At 37.3% G+C, this 21,387-nt stretch overlaps 1 protein-coding gene and 1 pseudogene across 1 annotated transcript in view; both read left to right on the top strand.

Annotated features, from left to right (window-relative positions):
- Positions 1-1,347, top strand: part of FAM174A (family with sequence similarity 174 member A) — a 29,868-nt gene extending 28,521 nt beyond the window's left edge. The window contains exon 3 of the mRNA XM_045847978.1: positions 782-1,347. Coding sequence (XP_045703934.1) covers positions 782-785 — 4 coding nt within the window. The 3' untranslated portion in view covers positions 786-1,347. The remainder of the gene's footprint in view (positions 1-781) is intronic.
- A 14,662-nt stretch (positions 1,348-16,009) lies between these two features.
- LOC123824913 lies at positions 16,010-17,663 on the top strand (annotated as a pseudogene).
- The last annotated feature ends 3,724 nt before the right edge of the window (positions 17,664-21,387 follow it).

Below are 21,387 nucleotides of genomic sequence, written 5' to 3'. Positions count from 1 at the left end.
GATTGTAAGAAAAGATTAGGTTAGCCAAATTAGCACACCTTTGGCCATTCTTTTAGTTTGCCTAAATGCCTTTGGTTGTACTCACTCTAATCAGCAGAAGTTTCTTAGAAGCTATGATTTCAATTAAGTAACAGTAAACCCTGGTGTATAATTAGAATTAATGTCTGTAAAAATGTATGTGGTGAAAGTAGGAATTCTTTTGACCATAAACTAGTCAGTAAAGGAAGAAAATGAGCAAACTTGCCCCATTATATGTTTATGGAAGACCTTATCTTTGGTTTGGATGAATTCTGTTACTGTGTTATAAATATTAGAAGCAGTTTTTTGTTTAGTAGAGTATATGCTTCCAGGCCTGCTGCTTCAATTGATTCTTGTTTCTGAAGATTTAGAAATACAATCAGTTTGTATTGTAAATACAAAGAATTGTATTTACAGAAATTATAGACACAAATAACTGTATTTTATACTTAAGTCAATTAAAGTCATTTATGAATATTATATGAGGGCGTAACTTGCTAAAACTATGAACTATTCTTTAATTACCTACACTAGTTACATATAAAACCCCTTTAAAAAATGAGAATTACAATGTAAACTATTGTATCTGATATAATTAGTATCAACAAAGCCATCACCTATTTTATTGGTGTCATTTATTATAATTCCCTTAGATTAAGTACTTTCATTATCTTCTTGCCACTCGAAATCTTTGGGAATATTTTAAAATAGGATTAAATTCATTCCAGGATGAGCATTTAATGGTATTTTATTTTTCTTGTAGATAAGACTGTGCCTTTTGCGAAGATTTCATCTTTCTACAATGAAGAGCAGAATTTTTGTGTTTAAGGAATAAGAAGCCACTTTATCATTGGGGGGGGTATTTAAGTCACATATATTATGACAGCTCTTAATTTGTTATTGCCATAAATACTATATTGTTTTACTATGTTTTTGTATATATATACATATATATATATATAGAAGTGCTCTTAATGGGCTTAGAGTTATTTGGAGTAAACTGTACTATAATGGACATCTGTTTGAAAGGTACTTTAAAGCAGGGTGTTCTCTGATCAGTTTTTGTTTCCCACTTACTATATTATTGGAAACTGTTTTATATACTAATGACTTTGTTTGTTTGATTTTGCGGGTTAATTATTTTTTTCCTGGAACTATAAATTCCAACAACTAACTGCTGTATAAAAAAATTAAAAATTTCTTTATCAAGATGTATTTCCCATTATTGTGAGGGAAAAAAGCCAAATTTATTACTTTGCCTTTGGGTCTTTTAAATATTGATAAATGTGTGAGTTGTATATGGAAAACAATAAATATGATTTAAAATTATTTTAAGTGGTGCAGACAGAATTGTTTATAAAATAAACCCATACTATTGAATTATTATATATTAACATGCATTTTATATGATTTCTAAAAAAATCTGTCAAAGGGTTATTACATTTTAGCAAATTTCTTATTGAATCAGGATATCTACTTTGATTAGATATTTCAGAAACCAGTAAATTTCAAAGCCGATATTTTTATTAATAGTACTGAGAAATAAAAATGACAAACATTTTAATCATATTACAGTATAGGAGAGTAAGGAATTAAAGTGCATCAAGTAAGAGTCAGAGAGACCTGGATGCAAAAAGTGATTTTATCATCTCTGAACGAATTGTTGAGCTTCAACCTTATCGAGCTTCAGTTTTTCACATTCTAAAAATTAGAGGAGAACTTATAGCAAAAGCACAGATCACACACTCAGTTTCTTACAAGGGACAGGGAAGTCATTTAAATGTGTGTCAGTCAGGATAGGTTTAAAAGGAGTGTCTAACCTGCAGACTGTGGGCTTCGTGCAGCTCAGGGTGGCTATGAATGCAGCCCAACACAAAATTGTAAATTTATTTAAAACATTATGAGATTTTTTTTGTGATTACATGTCACAGTGTATTTAATGTGTGGCCCAGGACAACTCTTCTTCCAGTGTGGCTCAGGGATGCCAAAAGGTTGAATACTCCTGTCTAGAACATATAGTAGTCCCCGTCTCACAGTGGGTTACAACATAGCTTTTTTCCCCCCTCACACTGCCCATTTGTTATGGACTGTGATTCTGCTCTTTGCTGTCTTTTCTCGAGAGCCAAAGTCAATTCCAAACCTCTGCCTGGAATATTGCCTTATAGCTGATGGTCAGACATGGTGAAGGGCATGCCAGTTCATAAGTTTCTCCCCTAAAGTACATTTTATCTTAAGGCCACATATGAGTTCTACAAGGCAAGGATGGGTAATCTAGCAATGAGATGAGTTGGAGATTTGGCCACCCAAAATGCCTCCTTAGGTTTACCTGTGTGTTAACTGGCATACCACGATGAGTCAAGTCTACCCATGTCAGTGTGTTTGTGTATATTGTGTAAGCAGGGATTAAAGCAAAAATACATTTCCTCTTCTAAAGGGATCAGCTTCTGTTCAGCTCTCACCAATGGTTACTAAGAGAGAATACTTGCCTGGTGTTGCTAAATCTTTTAGTTTTAATTTTCAAGAGAAGTTAGACTCCATATTTCCTATATGAAGTTTCCTTATTTGAAAATATTATTAGAACATATTTTTGAATTACATGTAGCCCCATACCTACCATTTTGTTATATTTGAAAAGCATATACTATAGGACCTTAGAAAGTAATTATTAATATCATTCATTTAATAATAGTTATTTATAAACTTTTATGTTAAAAGTAAGTGTAGGTAAGAATTAAATCTGTTGGAGAATAAAAATCCTAATTATTAAGATAAAGTAATGATTATTTTCATAAATGATTTTTAAGTTGGGTTTAAAGAGGATGTTACCAAAAATGTTTTAAGCAGTGGGGGCACTTTATTAGCAATACAATTTCTCAGCTGGTGTAGCTCAGTGGATTGAGTGTAGGCTGTGAACCAAAGGGTCGCCAGTTCAATTCCCAGTCAGGGCATATGCCTGGGTTGTGGGCCAGGACCCCAGTATGGGGTGCGCGAGAGGCAACCACACAATGATATTTCTCTCCTCCTTCACCTTCTCTTCCCCTCTCTCTAAAAATGAATAAATAAAATCTTTAAAGAAAAAGAAATACAATTTCTCTTGGTGACCACTTCAACTGAATGTGGAAATACTGGCATGTTTGTTAAAAATGCTTTTATTTCATTACTTTTATATAGTCATTCTTGAACTGCAAATCCACTATTATAATCATCGTAATAAGCCATACTTTGATTAAAGTGCTAGACAATATGCCAGATTTTAGCTTCATTAGATATGGTAGGATTTCACCTACAAAGCTATATATGTACATTATGAAATAGATGGTGTTATCTTAGATGTTGTGAAAACATGTTCCTATTCTTCCTTCCCATTTTGTACTTCCTTTTGGCTATTTTATTGGCAAGAACCTAACCTAGAAATTACAGCTCAATGGACACTAATGTAATTGTGTTCTAGCTCAGGAGACAAGTAACTGGAGAGAAAGGGTAGCTTCTAAGTAATTTATAGATATTCTACACTTCAACTAGAAGTTTCTGACCAACCATTGTATGGGGCTAGTAAAGCAAGTTGCTCCTTTCAGCCTAGTTTCTCTCGATTATTAGGTAAGTAACCACTATGGTGAAAATTAAACCCTTGAGCTGGGTGGGTGCTCAGCTTCCACCTTGCCAGGTTCTAGCTGGTTTGGGGGTTTAGTTACCTTACCAAGGATGTAATCTGTTAACCTTTTGTCACTTACCCTCTTTATTTAATTTTCCTTTGCTACTTTAATTTTAATTTTATTTGCTTTCACTTATTCAGTATAGCTTTACCTAATTTACTTTTTTTAGGGGAGCAATAAAGGAAAGGGAGTTATTTTCTCTCATGTTAGGAGTTAAAAAGATTGAAAGAATGAGTGCAGTGAAATAATCCATTCCATAAACATATAATTGGAATACTTATTTCCCTGAATACTCCTCTAGCTACACCATCACTTTCAAGGGTGGCTTTCATAAACAGCTTTACTTCAGTGCCTTACAAGAATCAAGCAGAAATTATTACCAATACAGAAGCTGTGCTTGTTTTACTAAGATACGTTTTCATTTTTCCTTTCATTTCACAGTATCAGTCCTTATATCAGAAGTTGAATATTGAAAACCACAGTTTTCAATATGTTTTGCCTGCCCAGGACAACATCATTTTACAAGAAAGGAATAATGGTGGAAGGGAAGAAATTAGGGGAGGGACACTCCCCAAAACTTCCATGTCTGGCTGGCTGAGAAAGCAATAATGTTACATGTTCCATGAAAAGATCCTAGTGCAGAACCACAGTGTAGGATCTCTAGCCAGGTTTCTGGCTGTATTTTTGCTTCACACTTTAAATATCTGTTTTTATTTGGGTTCTCTGTATTCTTATAATACAGGTTCCTTCAGTACCCATGCCATATCACCAGAAATAAGGCAAAATTACTCAGATACCTTTCTCAAATAGCCATTTAAAGCACACTAAACTGAACATCTCTGATTGTTAATTTCTCTTAATCTGCCATGCTCACCCTCTTGCCTGAAGAAAATTCTTAACAGAGAGGAGTGTAACTCAGGCTGTTTTCTTTCTCTCTTTCTCTCTCTCTTTCCCGACCCCCTCTTGTTCTTTGCTTTCAAAACAGAAAGGATGGCAATCTTTAAGCTTCAGGTTTTTCAGACTTTAGCTCTTATCCTTTTGTTTTATTTACTTTTTCCCACTGAATCTATTATTACTATTCATCCATGCAGGGTCTAACCTCCTTCCCTAAAAGAAACCATACTACCTCCCTCTTTTTTTTTTCTTTGCAGCTGGATCAATTGTGCCTCCTACCAGCCTCCTAAAAATATGTCTATGAAACTTCTCCTAACTAGATCCTCAGACAAATTTTCCAGCTATATTTTACCCAGTAAGTTTCTCATGGGCCCATAGCTTTTTCTGGATAAGTCAGCTAAATTTTAGGTAGACAAGCCCCATGTGGTCAGAGAGGCCTAGGAAACCTACAGATTTCTAAGCAACAGACATGTAACCTTTAATTAGTTGCCTTTGGATTGTCATATTTGTGGTACACCATGGAGCTATGGATTTAACAAATCTAAGATGTAAAGTCAATAGGTACAATCTTACAGAAATGACAAACTCTAGACAGTTCTGCTGGCAACATTTTTTTCTTGGAATATGGCAAACCAGGTTCCTGAAGTAGTCATCCCAAATCTTTATTTTGTGCTTTCTAATACATTTTAATTTCTGTTTTCAACATATGTAAATTTTATTTCACAATATTCCATAGGTTTTTGTTTTGCCTTCTCTGACTCTGTGGTAAAATAGACTTTAACAGATAGGAGTGCATTAATCAAGGTTATTTCTCATGTCCACAGCATTCTACTGCTTATTGCTCCTGAGTTAGTTGCCTCTCATGGTACTTAATATTCCTCGCAAAAGCACCTTCTCTGGATATTTATGTACAGTTTTATTTTCTTTTAACTTCCTTATGATGTGCATGATAAAAAAAAAATTATATCTAGGGGCCTTAAACCCGAAACTGTCAGCAGGACCAAAAAGACTCTTCTTAAGCATATTGAGGAGCAAAAGATTTCTTTTTTGCAGGGAATCTTCTATGGAAGATTTTTAAAAATATACATGTGCTCATCCCACACTCAAGAATTCATATTATTTTGGTATAGGGAGTGGCCTGAGTATCTGTATTAGAAAGCTCCAGAAGTGATTTTGTTGTGAATTCAGAATGAGATCCTCTGCCAGTCTGAAGATTAACCACATCATGAGTAAGAGCAGAGTTTCAGAGACTAACAAACTTTGTACTGATTCTGGCTCCATCATTTTCCTCAACTTAAGTATCCAATAATTCTTTTTCTCAGGTGTATTCGCCACATGTAACTCATAATCCAGTCTAACTGAACAGTAACGTATCAAAAGCTTTAGATTTGTTAATTTGTTCAATCCTTACACTAGCTCTTTGAAGGGGAGATTATTCTCACTTTGCAGATATCAGAACACTGAGACTGAAAAAGATTAGGAATTTGCCCCAAATGAAACAGCTAGTAGTAACAGAATGGTCTATTGAATATGAGCTCACGAAATGTATTTTTACTTTCCAAAGAAAGGGTAAGGTTGTTTATAAATGTACATATAATGAAAAGATAAAATCAACTTTAGGAAATGAAGGAATTGAGGCTCAGGGAAACAAAAAGTAGGAAACTAAGGTCATACTATGATTTTATTGTTTCACATCTGTACTATGAAATCCCTCACACTTGCTATAAATGTGCCATGAATGTCACTCAAGAGAGAAGTGAAGTTGTTCTGTTATTGCTAGTGCAAGGACTAGAGGGATATTTCTTTTACCAGGTTCTCAAAAGTAATGTCATTGAGGTCCTCTGGTATAACAGTAGTGAACACTTTTTTCAACATGTTTACATTAAACCTGCAAAGTATATCATGCATATCTTTCTTATAATGTCTTTTAATATAGACTAGTAGCATCATACTACAATATAATTCAGTAAAATTAATTTCACAGAAAGCAAAAAAGTTCTGTTTGTATACACCATCTACTGATTTATATTATTAACTAAAGGGTAAATTTTAATAGCATCTAAGGCAGTCTTTCCCCAAATAGTCTATAAAACAACTTATAAAAAAGAATCACTGTTTGTCCTTGGCTTTCCTGCTATCCTTCATTTGTTTGTTTTTCCTCTTCTCTCTTTTTGGTTGTAGCTCTTTCTATCTTTTGGTTTCGCCTCTTCACATTCTTATCTCTCCCTAGGCACAACTACTCATGATTTAAGTTTTATATATAGACAGTATCAAATCAAAACTTGTACTAGATAAAGTAAAACAGGCAAGGAAGACTTTATTGAAGGCTACTGCATTAGTGAAGAGAGGCCAGAACTAAATTTACGCTCAACTCCACTGAAACAAAAAGCAGAAGGTTTTTAAGCACTGAGGATGTTACAGAACAGAGCAGGGGAAGGGGGGGGCTGAATGATATAAAAGATCCCCCCTTTTTCTCCAGGGGTTCCTCCCCACCTACTGAGTCCGTTTTGCCTGCTACCTGAGGAAAGATGTCTCTTAATACCCAAGATCAGTGAAAAGGAAAGGAATTTATTATTTATTTGAAATAACACAAACTAAAGTTCTCCACAAATGCACACAGTCCTCCAGGCACCCTTCACATGGCAAGAGGCAACACTTTCAAAGCCTTATGGTCCTGACTCTCACTCAAGCCACATGGTCCCAATGAAGACACCAAAGCTGCGTGCGTGGCCCTAAACAGATGTATGATCCCAAAAAGAGAGATGCCCATTGTCTGCTGTGCCTCCGTTTAAATCCCAGTGCCAACCTTCTTCTGGAGCTCCATTCTGGGCTCCTCTCACAATTGGCCACAGCTGCCAGCATTCTGGGCAGGTGTAGTCCTGTGGTGTGGAGCCAATTATCTCCAAGCTCTTCTGGACCCTATTACAAATCCCTATGTGGGGTTCCCCTCTTGGCTGTACCCTGTTACAAGGAGAGCTAGTTGGAAATGGAAAGTACTGGATTGGAAGTTGTTGGGGGAAATCATGTCATCTATTTTCTAACTGGCTTTATCCAAAGACAAATTAAACCCACGTCTTCATGATAGGAGATAGTTTTGCAATGTGGCTCCTTCAAAGTTAGGCTCCTAGTCTCCCATTAAAACTGGGAGGTATAGGTACAGTCTCCCTTGAAATTTATTTATGCTCCCAGCAGTTGGCATTCAGGTCCCCAAGAAGGACATTCCTGGATTGTAAAACTGTGGAGAGTTGTTTTTTAAAAATTTACATCTCAAAGGAACAAGGAGAATCTACAAATACAAGTTTTCTAAAGTAAATGCTCTAAAAAAATAGATGGGTAAGGAATCTTAAAGTAGGAAATAAGTCAAGAGGAATGGCATGGGAAGGCCGTTTTGATCAGCAGGTTACTCACATATATGTATTTCCTTACATTTTCTCTGACAAGACCTATATATCAAACTGCCATATATACTTCCTATATATGCTTCTCATACCCACACGGAGAGTCCATTGATCCCTCAAGTTAAAGATCATTCTCACACAAACGAGGCCTTGTTTGTTCTATGTTCCCAATCTTAGTGATGGGTGTCAACAGGCATTGAAGTATACAAGCCTGAAGTCATGAATTTTCTTTAGTATCTTCTTCACCTCACATATCCAAATCAACACCATGGTCATATATACACACAGTCAAAGAGGGCATTTGGAATTACCCAATTTAATTTTTTCCAAGTTAAAATTATTGGACATATACTCTATGGGCTAAACTGTTAGCATCTCTGATTTTATAAAATGAACAGAAATGTTCTATTAGGAAATTCTTACTTTGTTACTAGCTACTATCTCAGCCAATCTCCAGATTAAATTAGAGTCTTCCATCCAGGCAATATTCTAGTTAGGCTTTCCTGGCCCCATAAAAGGATGCTAACCATGTTTTTATCAGCATTTAAGGCCATCTTTAATTAAATGCAGTATTTACACTACTGGGTTTTATCTGATTTACCAAAAGCTTACTAGCAAGATGCTTTTAAAAAGATTGGTAGTAGCAATCATTGGCCACCAATTCCTCCATATTCTGTAATTTATTCTTTGATTAATTCAGACTACCAACAGCTGTAAAACAGATTCATTGTTTTTGATTTTGTGAAATTGCTTTGGACTATCTGGCATTATGCCTTTGCTGAAAAGATGTTATAAAATATGTAACTGTGAAAGATAAATTTATATTTGTTAACAATGGGTAAATGATACTGCATCATACTACATCTTTTTAAATATGAGCAGCTAATATGATTGTTATTTTATATAACCTGACAATTTTATAATTGTATGACTAATTTTTTTTCTTTTTCCACAAAACTTGAAGCTTGAACCAGCATCCTCTGTTTACTGAAGTACACACTTTATGGTATTATTTTGTACATTTCCCTCGTCCCTGGAGTATCTGGTTACATGGCTGTGTGTGACCAGAAACACAAATAGGAGATTATTTTTTCTGATATCTTGAAGTTAGAAAGTTTGTGATTGCTAGCTTCTTTTATAGTTTAAGGAATTCAGGGTCAAAGTCCCTAAAAATGTCTTGATAATTTCCTTCAGGATCTCAAGATGATTGTTCCAGCTGTAGGCCTCATGTCTTTGTTTGAAAAAAGGAGGAAAGGACCAGAAGAAAAATAGTTCTGATCACACGTGTTCTTGCCATCTATTTTTTATATCAAAACTCCTCAAAATTTACTAGCTTAGAACAATTCATTATCATCACATATGGCCATGTATTGATTGACTAGGCTCAGCTGGCTGTCCTTACTTGGGATCTCATGTGATTGCAGTCAGACTGTGTCGGGTCTGGAGGCTTCTGCAGGTTTAACTGGACTCAGAGTCCAAGGTGACTCACTCTGTGGCTGAGCTGATGCTGGCTGTCGCCTGGAAGCTCCAATGAAATGCCTGCCTGTGGCTTTGGCTTCTCATAGCGCAGCAGCAGCTGGGTTCTGAGAGGGAGAGCCCTGAGAGTGAGTGCTGAAACTTGTAGCATCCAGCAAACGCGAGAACAAATATCGGAGACTTTCAGGGTATCAAAGATGTTACTTTATTGGCCAAGTTTAACCTGCGCAGGGGCAAACTCTCAAAGTGTCCAGCGACACAGTGCCCACAAGGAGCTGCAAACGAGAGACCCCCCGAGCGCTTACAACTATGTTCTTATATAGGGGCGGGCAAGCAAGCATTATACAGAAGCAGACGTGGCAGTTAGCAATTCGCTTACAAAGACCGCGCGTGGGAATTTCAAACCAAGCATTCTTTCATAAGGCGGGAAGGCAGGATGTTTGTTCATTAACCTAGTAATCTCCTGGCTCTGGCTAGCTAGGTTCTTATTTTCTGATTAAAACTACAAAGCATTGCTTATCTAGCCTACCCAGGGGAGAGCATCTGCTCGACACAGGATGTTTGCTTAACTGTACTCTGGCTCTTTTATCATTTCTTTTTAGCTACAATGTGGTTCTTGTCTATTAAGGTTAAATTTAGTTCTTAATTTCCTTGTTCCCAACAAAACTGAAAGAGGGAAGGCTTTTCATGACTTGGTCTTAGGTATTTGAGAATATTGCTCCTCACATTCTAGCGGCCAAGAAAATAACTAAAGTGTAGTCAGATTCAAGGGAAGGAAATTAGAGCCTCCCTTGTCACGTGACAAGCAAGGGATCCATAGTGGCCCTTTTGGGAGACTACCTCAGTCTGCTACTCTCTGGCTATCAATATGCATGTCCCTTCCACATGGAAAATAGACTAACCTCTTTCCAATATCCTCAAATTGTATTCCATTATAGCTTTGGTTTAAAATCTAGGATTCATAATTTAAGTCAGGTTCAAGGGAAGATGAGAATCCAATTTTCAGGTGCAGCTTCTCAAGCATGGATTTCTCTCTAATGGAAGACTTTTGACCTAAGAGAAAATGTACCTGCTCAATGAACTTAATAAACAATCAATATTATAGTGGTGATATAAGAGTATAAGATCTGCAAAAGACACCTCCAAAGTAAAAGGGGTGGTATTTAAGGGATGCACATCATGACCACTCGTCCACAGGAGGTCTGAAGTCGAGCTGAGCACATGTCACCAGTTTCTGACTGGAGCCAAGTTCTGCCCCCTAAGAATAATTTTCGGTGCCGCTTACCTCTGCCCCCTAGTTTCTCACTCTGCTCTAAAACTTCTTTTTATTTAAAAATGACCTGTGTTTGCTGCTGCATAGCTTCTCAGCCTACTTTCTGCCTTCAGAAGTTTGGGGTTGTCAAAGGTTCTTTTTTTATTTTGAGCTGCCTCTGTCCCTTTTAGTCCACTCTTACTGGGTGGGGTTCACTTTAATTAGATAAAAGCCATCCCACAATTTTTTTCCCCAGAGAGATTCCTCTCCACTTTGGGCTGAGAGTCTTGATGGTGTGGGATTACATCCTGAAGGTTCTTTGGAGCCCTGTTTGCTAGTTATGTTTGCATGTCACTCTGCATGTAAGTCACTCTGACATTTGCAGAAACCTTTGTGTCTGGTTGAAACTCTGCCATAAATGTTTCTGAGGTGTGAGTAAAGGGCGCTCTGCATGCACTATTGAACTTCACCCTCCTGTTGTATGTTACTGGAAATATTCTGGGTAAGTTTAATCCTCAGGCCATTTCTTGTTTTGAGAAACCTTTTGTTGCCTGGGAAGACCAAAGATGATAAATAGTTCTATTTATGTGTCCAATGAGTCTTAACTCTTCTTTTTCTTCTAAATTCTTCTGTAAAACTGAATACCTTTTTTTTAAAAAAAAAAAAAGCTCATGCTTTCTCTATTTGTATCTTATCCTATACATCTAACAGAAAACAATAGACACTTTCAACATTCTGCCTGGGAAATCCATAACCTGATATACCAGTTCATTAGGACCATTTTCTATTCCCTACGTTACTCCAGTTTGTCATCACTAAACGTTCTGCCACTAAGAGATTTCACATGACCCAGTGTGAAAAATTCTTATGTGTCACTCCTGCTCTATCCCTATCTGTCAAACCAGTCACTAAAGCCATCCCATGAAAAGAAGAATTAGATTCTCCTCTTGATATATGAAGGAACATGCCTGTAAAGAAAAGGAAGGAATTTAGGGTGGCTATCTTTGGGGATAACTACCACATAAGGAAAGTAAAATTTCCCAGAAATTCTGATCACACTTTAACTTTTCTCATTTGCCAGAGTTGTTTCAGAATGTATTAAAGGAACAGTGCATAGACTAGAAAATATGGTGCTTTTTTTTTTCTGGGTTCATTGCCAACTCACAAAAAAGTAGGCGTTCCCTTAGTGAGGAGGAAGAAAATGGTTATTTGGTGGAAAATGAATAATATTTTCTGTAGTCCATACCTTGGATACTTAATATTTTTTGTATGCTATTCTTCCAAATATTAGAATATAACTGCTTCTTTTCCTATGGAGACATTCTCAAATTCTCTTGTAGTTACTGCAGCCAACTCAAAGTTCAAGGTATGTAATCTTCATGATAGGTAATCTCAACAAAGGGACCACTTGTAGTTCTTGGTTTTCTGGCAGTTTGATAACTAAAAGACAAATTATCTGTCTCCAAAAAACAAGCCCAGTGTTGGAGAAGACAGATTAGCTGTTATGAAAATTTCCACTTGGGAAAAGAGAGGATTAAGAAAATAAAGAGAAGTAACATTCATAGCAATTTTCAAATCCTGCCGATCAGGAATAGCAAGGAATCCCTGAACTTGCAGCAGAGTAAGCTCTGGGTCAGCCAGTGTTTGACTCTCTCATTCCATTTTAGAGGTCCCTCTCTCTGCCCTCCGAGATACTGCATAGATCTGTTTTCAAAAGCAGTTGTCTGTGGTTGTGTGTTGAGGGATCCTAGGAGTTGTTCCACAGCTTTTTTAGTGGAGCAATGACAGGCACACGATTGTGTGGTCCAGAAGGTGTTCGGCTACCATGCAGTTCTTCCAGAGTGTCAGTGTGTTGCATGCGTCCAGTCAGTGTCCGGTAGGTGTAGGTATAGCTGGCTTTTACATTCTTCCCTATCTCCCTCCCTTAACTGAATGGCCATTGCCTTGGAGTGAGTTAAAGTAATACAGTTGGGGGAAGGCCAAACCTTAATCTTATTTTTGCCTTCAGACAGGCTGCATTTGCCTGGCTTACCTTAGCAACAGTTTGCCTCTTGCTAAGGTTGCTGCTTTTGCTGCCCTTCCCATGGTTTCTATTTAGAGTAAGAAATGTGTTTTTATTTTTTAACTTTTTAAGTCTCCAAATTTTAGCATTCTATGACAATACAGACATCAGACTGCAGGGAGAGAGTACTTTTCTCACCAAAGTGGCATTTCCTCCTGTTTGTGCTTCCATGCTTCTGCATCTCACCTGGGTTCCTTTAGCTCTCATAGAATTTTCCTAAAGGTGTTAATAGAGCCAGCACTAGCCAATATCCTGGTCAGTATCCTCCTTTCCTGTGGTACAGCCTCTGTCCCCATACAGTTTGCTTCATGAAGTTCATTAGGTGACAATTTGACCAAATATATTTCATTGTATATAGAGATGTGTCCCGTTTTCCAGCGTCAGTATCTCAGACTGAATTCTCATCTCTCCACTTGCTCTATTAAGTCAATTCCACATTTTAGTTTCTGTTGCTTATTGCAACCTATTTCTAGTAACAGGCACTGAATCAATTGTGGCACAAGAACAACACATTTCTTACTAATTTAAGTAGCAACCGTTTGTAAAATCTGCAGAAAAACACTGTTCAAAGGAAACATGAATGATGCCATTCTTGTCACCTAACCCTTACGATTCTAGGAACTGGATAACAGAAACTACAACTTGCCCCAGAAAGACAGACCTCTGTGATTATATATACCAGAAGATCAGATCTCCTTGCCAAAGGCTGACTCATTTTCCATTTTATTGATAGATGTCTGCTTTGTATTGCAATTGCAGTTTTTAACTTTACAACCTACCTCTATTTTACAGAAAGGCAAGCTAAAAAGGATGCAAGAATAGACATTGGCTAAGTGAATATCTAGAATCTGCCACACATAATTTTTACTCTATTATCCTTCCCGTCGAGAAACCACATAGCACAGTGGCAAATACAACACACAGCACTCAGACCCAGCAGCATCCATACCATGTTAGCTGTGTGACCTTGGATATTACTTACCTAGTTTTTCTAGCCCTCAGGAGCCCCATTTCAAGAAATTAGGATGATACCATTATATAGGCTTACTGTGATAAAGATAATGGGATAGTGCAAACTGGTATATCCACAGTATCTATATGAAATCAACTCTTAAGAAGCAATAGCTATCATTGTTATGTATATTATCTCCCCTTTGAAGGGGTCTATATCACCTTTTGTCTCAATTTGAAATTTACATTCTATTTATTTTGAAAAGGTAATTCATGGTTTTGAAGTTTCTTTTTGGATTGAGAAATGGCTTGAATATAAAGAATCCTGAATATTAAAATATTAAAAGGTTTACATGAAAATTTAAGACAAAAATTAGAAAGTATCTCAGGCCTTCTGTATAATTGTTTATGGCCTCATGTTCCTCTTTGGGTTATGGGTGACATTATTGAGTCTTAATATTTAGTCACTAATTCCAAAAACAATTTGTTAAGTACCTATTATGTGTTAGTGTCTGCACATACAAGTGAGAAAACCTGACAAAACCTGCACCTACATAGAGTATATTTAAAATGAAAGATAGTGAGTCAGTACACAAACATCGGTGAAATGATTGCTCATTGTGATAAGAAATCTGAAATAAATACATAGTTGCTATGCTAGCAAAGTATTGGTAGGGGCATGGTAAACTACTTAACATAGATTTCAAGAAATGTTTCTCAAAAAGGGTAGATTTAAAATGAGACCTAGAGTAATGAAAAGAGACAGATGTGTGAAAAATCAGTAGGAAACCATTCCTGGGAATTAGAATCTCAAATTTCCCTAAATGGAAACTAATTTGAACAATTGAAGAAACAGAAAACACCATGGTGCCTGGGGTTTAGTGAGTTAGTGGAAGAGACTAGTGAGAAGTTAGAAAGCCAAAACGGGCCAGATTATGCAGAGCTATAAAGACCTAGAAGAAGTTTGGGGTTTAATATAACTGAGATGCAAATGGGAAGCTATGGAAAGGTTTAAACTAGGGAAGGAGTCTCATTTAAGTTTTAAAAGATCCCTCTGGCTATTATATAGAGAATAGACTGGAATGAGTTAAGAGAAAAATTAGAGCAACCAGTTAGGATGATTATGAAATAAGTGGTGTATGGGGGTAGTGTGGTGGCAGAGGAAATGGATCTAAATGGATGATACCTGATAAAATTTAGACTCACAGCCAACCAACTGGACCCACTGAGAGATTGGAAGAGGGACATAAAGAAAAGGAGGGAGTCGAAATGTGTCAATGTGTCCCAGTTTTCTGACTTCAGTAATTGGGTCAGTTGTACTATTCTGACATAGAGAAGGTTAACAAGAGGTTAGCTTTGAAGGTATCTTTTTTGGGATAACCAACAAATTAACATTTTGTTTTACTCATGTTTAATTAAGATTTCAGTGAGATGAACAAGCAGGGATATCAAGTAGACAGGTAGATATGGGTCAGGAACACAGAGGGAATGAGATGTGCATTTGAGTATTACCAGAATGCAGTGAGTAGTATTTAAATTCATGACTCTTATCTGGAGATTTAAAAAAAAAATCTGTGCATTATCGACAAAAAATAGTATTTATCATGGAGTAAAAAAATGACCTAGTGAGACTGTATAGATTTAGAGAACTCACTATCCGAGGAAGCCCAATGTATAGAGTTTGTGAAGAATTATGAGTGTTCTTGGCCTATTATGTTACAGATCACAGAAAAAGTGCATATGTGTTTGTGTGAGTGATATTTGATTTTGAAAAAAAATCATGGAATGGATGAGGTCACTGGTCACTTAGAGACAGTATATAGATTTAGAAGGCTGCAGATTTAGCTCTGAGAAACTTGAACTTGTAAAAGTTTAGTGAAGAAGGATACACAAAAAAATTTTAAAAAGAATAAGGAGAGAGAGAGAGGGAGAGAGGAAGCGGAAGAAAAGGAAAGCAATAAACTGAAAAAGAAGAAAAACCATAGCTGAGAGAGGAAAATGTTTTAGGAAGGATGGAGTGAGTAGTCCACTGCATCAGATGCCTTTGTAAGTTTTAATAACTGCATAAAAGCATATATTAAATTGGGAAACATGAAGTTTATTGGTGGCCTTATAAAATTAGTATGAATTTAAAATGATGGAGATTTAAGCCAGAAAAAGTAAGTTGAAAACTGAACTTGAGATGAAGTAGGAGCAATCTAGAAAACACTTTTCTTTTTCAATGAACATGAGTGAAGAAACGAGGTCCAGACCTTGCTCCCCATGCCCAGTGTGGAGCTGACAGAGAGACAGACAGGTGGGCCACATGGCGGGCACACTCCTTTCCGGATCTGATGTGTTCTCCCTCTTGGCCTGTTCTCCACTGGCCTGTGAGAGCACGGCTGGGCCAGTGAGGCAGGAAAGGAGTCAGCGGGAACTGAGACATGGCTGCAGTCCCAGGTTGCATCTAGAACCTGGAGTCAAAGGGCCTAGGGTGTTGGGAACCGCCCTGCCTGATATCAGAAGTTGTAACCCCCACCTAGGCTAAGGCTGAGGGAATGACCTTGGACCGTAAGCCAGCAAGGAGACAAAAGCTTATCTCCCTGACTGGAGAGCCACTTCTGCTCCTTTTACTTCACCCTCCCCTTACCCCAATACTTGGTCGGTTAGCTGATGACGGGTAAGATTCCCCAAGGGGGGAACGATCTAAGACAGGCATGATCACGTGGGAGGCCCCCAAGGAAGGACTTTGGGGCTACAGCAAAAGGGGATGGTGGACCCTCGCCCCTCGGCTTTGACATAGCCTGAGTCCTCATTGTCTGAAAGAAAATATCCTAATCTCTTGGCTGCCTTACTTCCCTTGCTCCACCTAAGCCTTAAACAATGATAGGGTGGTGCAGCCCTGTGCTGAAAAGGGCAGGTTCCCCAGGTGATCAGGCCTAAAAAAAAATATGTAAAATCCTGTGAAATCTGCTTTGTTTAGAATGCTCTCAATTGAATGATAAGGATCCAAGGAAGAAGTAAGTTTGTTCCTTAAAGTTTTTTACAGCTCTTTGACCCTGACTCAAAATAGGCCCTCAGACTTCCTTGTTATATGTTGTTTGATCCTTACTTCCTAGCAATGAGTAATGAGCTTTACCTGAATTCTTATGCACACAAAACCAATAAAAAGCCTCTCCAGCAGGGGAATGGAGCACTCCCCACTAGAAAGAGTGGCCATTTCGTTCCTATTTCCCCATAGGACCTGGTTGTCTCTGTGTATGTTTTTCTTGTGTGTTGACGAGCCATCCGCAGCATCCTGCGGTCACTTGTGGTCGGTGGTCGTGACACTAGGGTGTTAGGGTGAGGCTGATCATTTGACCTGAAGAAGCTCAGCCCTCAGGCACATGCAGATAATCCAGACAGTGTCCAGTCCCTGCCCTTTTTCATCCGGGATGTCAACAACCTGAGCTGGCTGAGTTACAGGACCTCAAAGGGAGCAAGGGCCCTGATCATCTGCAATACCATGGGCACTGTGCTTCAGACCACAGTATCCTGGTGTGCCTGCACTACTGCCTTCTGAAGCGTGCTGCACTCCTACAGAATACAGCCCCTGCTGTGGGTCTTTCTCCTGGGTTTTGGCTACTTTTTGCTCCTGGTGCCTAATATTGAGTCCAGGCTTCAGCAGCTGGGACTCTTCTGCAGCGTCTCCACCATTAGTATGTACCTCTCACCATTGGCTGACTTGGCCCAAGTTATTCAGACTAAACCAACCTAGCATCTCTATTTCTCACTGACTATTGCCACCCTCTAAACTTCTGCCTCCTGGACCTTATGTGGATTTCCACTCAGAAATCCCCACATCATGGTGGCCAACATTCCAGAAATCCTCATGAGCTTCATTTAGCCTCCAGCTTCTCTGAAAGTACCATCAGGAGCAAGATAGGAACTGTCAACTCCTACAAACCAAAAGAAGTTTGCTTGGCCTTGGGACAACTTAATGCCAATGTGTTACCAAAAAGGTTCAAACCAGCAGTTCAAACCAGCCTATGTCAACTGTTCCTGCTGACCAGCTGCACGATGCCTCGGATTGTGGGAAAGAAAAGGAGAAAACTTTGAGAATCTGGGGACCAAATAAACTGAAGCTGTTGGAAGATTAGGTACAACCTGAAAGATGAAGGACTTATTTTTTAGAGATTATATTTTTTTAATTTGGGAGGTTGGGGTGAAATCTTTAGAATGTACCTTAAAATAAACTGTTCCTTACCCCTATCCTTCAAGGCTCATTCTCTATTCAGTGATTCTCAACCTGCCTGGTTTGATGAAGGGTAGAGACATACTGCCTGATCCAGAGTTATTCTTGGGCTGGTAGGGTTGGCCCAGATAAGGTATCTAAAAGAACCAAAACTATCTAGGAAAGACCTAGGAAGTCTTTTAAAAGGACAGAACTTAGATGTTATAAAGAAGAATGTAAGTTATGCTTCAAGAAGTACTTCCTGACACGGTTAAAAGGACCAGAAAAACAAAACGTTTCTGTCCTGGTAGATCTTGAAACCGTGTCTTTGCCTCTTTTGGAGTAAAATGGAGGAACACTATCAAGATGCAAAGACAAAGGCTCAGGATAACCTCAGGAAGGTGGCTTGTCAATGTCTTACTTCTTGACAGCTGATATAGACACAATCCCCAATTCCCATTCTCCATTGAAGAAGAAGGAGAAAGAAGAGGTAGGAGGAGAAGGAGGAGAAAAGGAAAAGAACCCAGAGAAGGAATCAAAATTCTCTAGAAAACAAGGATGATGGAGATCTATAATTCAAGAGGAGGGTTTAGTATTTTACAGGAGCACAAACTTTTCTTCAGATGTAACCACAGGAAAGGAGAAGTTACATGCAGACACTGATAGGTCTGAAAAATTAGTAATAGGAAAATGAGGATTTCACATCTGGTTTTGATAAGGTTATCAATAAGAGTGAAGCTAAGAAAATTATAAGGAAATCTTTTAAAAAATGGTATAAAATTGCCATTTGAGTCACTAGAGAAGAAAAATTAGAAGGAAAGATAGGGCATTACTCAGTGCTCAGGAGTACAAAGTGTTTATTCAAAGTTATTGTTCATAATTTGTAAGGAAAATGAGGTACATAATTACTTGCTAGCTAGTATCTCAAATTCCCCAGAATACTTTGGGTCACAAATAAGACAAAGCACAAAATCAACCAGTAAGGGAGATTTATTCTCAAGTAAAAAGTAAAAAATCCTGGCATTGCATATTCCAGAGTTGGTTAAGTCAATGGTACACAGTAATCCAAGTTCATGAAACTTTCTCTCGGCTATTCTTGAAGTGTTTGCCTTTTCTATGACTAACTCTCCTAATTGGTGCAAAATAACTGCTACAGTTTTAATAGCAGTTGTAGACATCTAACCAAAGAGACCATAACACCACTATCTCTTTGTAAGTGTGAAGAAACTTGTTCTAGAAGCCACTTAGAAAACTGATTTTTATTGACCACAATTCTGTCATTCTTTCACACTTAAACCACTTCCCAGCAAGTGGCATGGGAAAGCATGGTTGGCTTAGTGTAAGCAGAATCTACCTCTGGGGTTGAGTCAACCTCTCCTGTATTACCTGGCATGGCTATCAGAAAATAATAATAATAATAATAATAATATAGAATTCTGTCTGAAAGGAAATGGGGAGTGACTTTTGTGTAGACATTAAACTATTTATGTTATAGTTGAGTGGAACTGGGTTTAGGTTTTGCCAAATGAGTGCAAAAGAAAGAATGGAGTACTTAGGAGTACTTTCAAATGAAATAATAATAATAATTTAACAATGGAATTTAAGAGAAATGAAAATATAATAATCTTGATAGATTGAGAGAAAATGAAAAGATCAATGGGTTGGTGGTCTTTAATAAATCAAAGTATCAAAGAATTAATGGGGGTATTATTAAAAGTAATCTTTCACCCTGGCTGGCGTAGCTCAGTGGATTGAGCGCGGGCTGGGAACCAAAGTGTCCCAGGTTCGATTCCCAGCCAGGGTACATTCCTGGGTTGCAGGCCATAACCCCCAGCAACTGCACATTGATGTTTCTCTCTCTCTCTCTCTATCTCCCTCCCTTCCCTCTCTAAAAAATAAATAAATAAAATATTTAAAAAAAAGAAAAAAAAGAAAATATTTGAAAAAAAAAAAGTAATCTTTCCAGATAGAAAATGGTTTGGGGTTGTGAGGTATTTGAAATTGTGATTATGAAGATAGTCCACTTGATGGTATTAATTCTGGTTAATTTTTAATATTCCTCTTGTTATGATGGGATGTGGTTGTTAAAAATTGGTCATAGGGCCCAAGACCATTTTTTCAATGGGTTACAAAAATTGGGCTTGAAGACACCTTTCGACTCTTACAGAGTAGAGATCACTTTCAAAATGCAGTTAAGATTTTACAGGTATCTCAGTTAATAATAGTGGGAAATAAATACATATTTTATGAGAATGCTAAAAATGATGTAAAATAAATAATATATGGAATGTATGAAAAATGTTTATCTATATATATATAAAAGTATAGTGTATAAATAAATCACCTTGAACTTAATTGACCATTTCTGTAGTTTTTCACCAATATAATACCTTTAAAACATAAAAGTAATCATCCAACATTTTTATTAATTAAAGAGAATTAGAAATAGTGAGGATATTTGATGCATTAGTTACCAGGAAGAAACCTCTAATAAACTGCATTCCTTAGTGGAGATCCACATTTTGCTTTCTGTTCATTTCTTTCGCCTTTGTACCCTAGCAGCCTTTGGCCCTTAGCGCACTCCCCTGCAGAGTGAATGTGACCAGACTCCACACTACAGCTGTGTCTGACCATCAAAGTAGGGTGACTCACGTGCTTTAAGTTTATCTTCTCCTGGTTAACAAGCCTTATTTTATGCAAAAATATCTGTTGGCTGAGCATGAGAGTTTGTAAACATAGTAGCCCCTTACTTGGAGGTTTGCTTTTCTTCATCCTCTTCATCTAAAAAGCTTTAAAAAACTATTACTGTCTGTAAAGCTTAGGGAAAAGGCAGCCTCATTGGGTAGACCATCTCATGTATATCAGTTAAATTCTATGCCAAGATGCATTAATTATTCTTGAACTTTGGATTTTTAAAATGCTTCACTTTGAACAAAAATATCCATTTCTACTCCCACTGTCCTTAGACTTAAAAAGGGAGTGAGTAAATGGCACAGGAAAAATTAAAGCAAGGATAAATCTAAAACCCAAGAAATTTTTAATGGGTAGTTTTATAAAAAATATTAAATAATGAATAAAGTATTTATATAAAATAAATTATAGGTTTTCTGAAATTAACCTTGTCATTTTTCATATTTATATAATTGGTTTTATTACTTTCACTTTTGGAACTTTTAATCAATTCAATTCATCAGTGATTTAATGATCACTTATTACATGAAGAACAGGAAGATGATGCACTGGAAAATAAAAATGATAGTTATTTTTTCCTCCCTCAAAGAGCTTAGATTACATACAGTGTTTTAAATGCAATGGAGTCCAATAAGTTTTTAATTGAATAAATCCTGTAGGTTTTGTTGCAAAAATCTTTTTAATATATAGTTCACAACAGCAATTTCTAACTTAATTTTTTCTAAAGATACACACATCAAAAAGCCATTATCAAAGATTCAAACTCAGAAAAACTAGCCAAAATGTATAAGACTACACCA

This window comes from Phyllostomus hastatus, unplaced genomic scaffold, assembly GCF_019186645.2.
Source record: "Phyllostomus hastatus isolate PE091 unplaced genomic scaffold, TTU_PhHast_1.1 phas_contig_58, whole genome shotgun sequence".
Lineage (NCBI taxonomy): Eukaryota > Metazoa > Chordata > Mammalia > Chiroptera > Phyllostomidae > Phyllostomus > Phyllostomus hastatus.
This window is presented reverse-complemented; position numbering and strand designations above follow the sequence as displayed.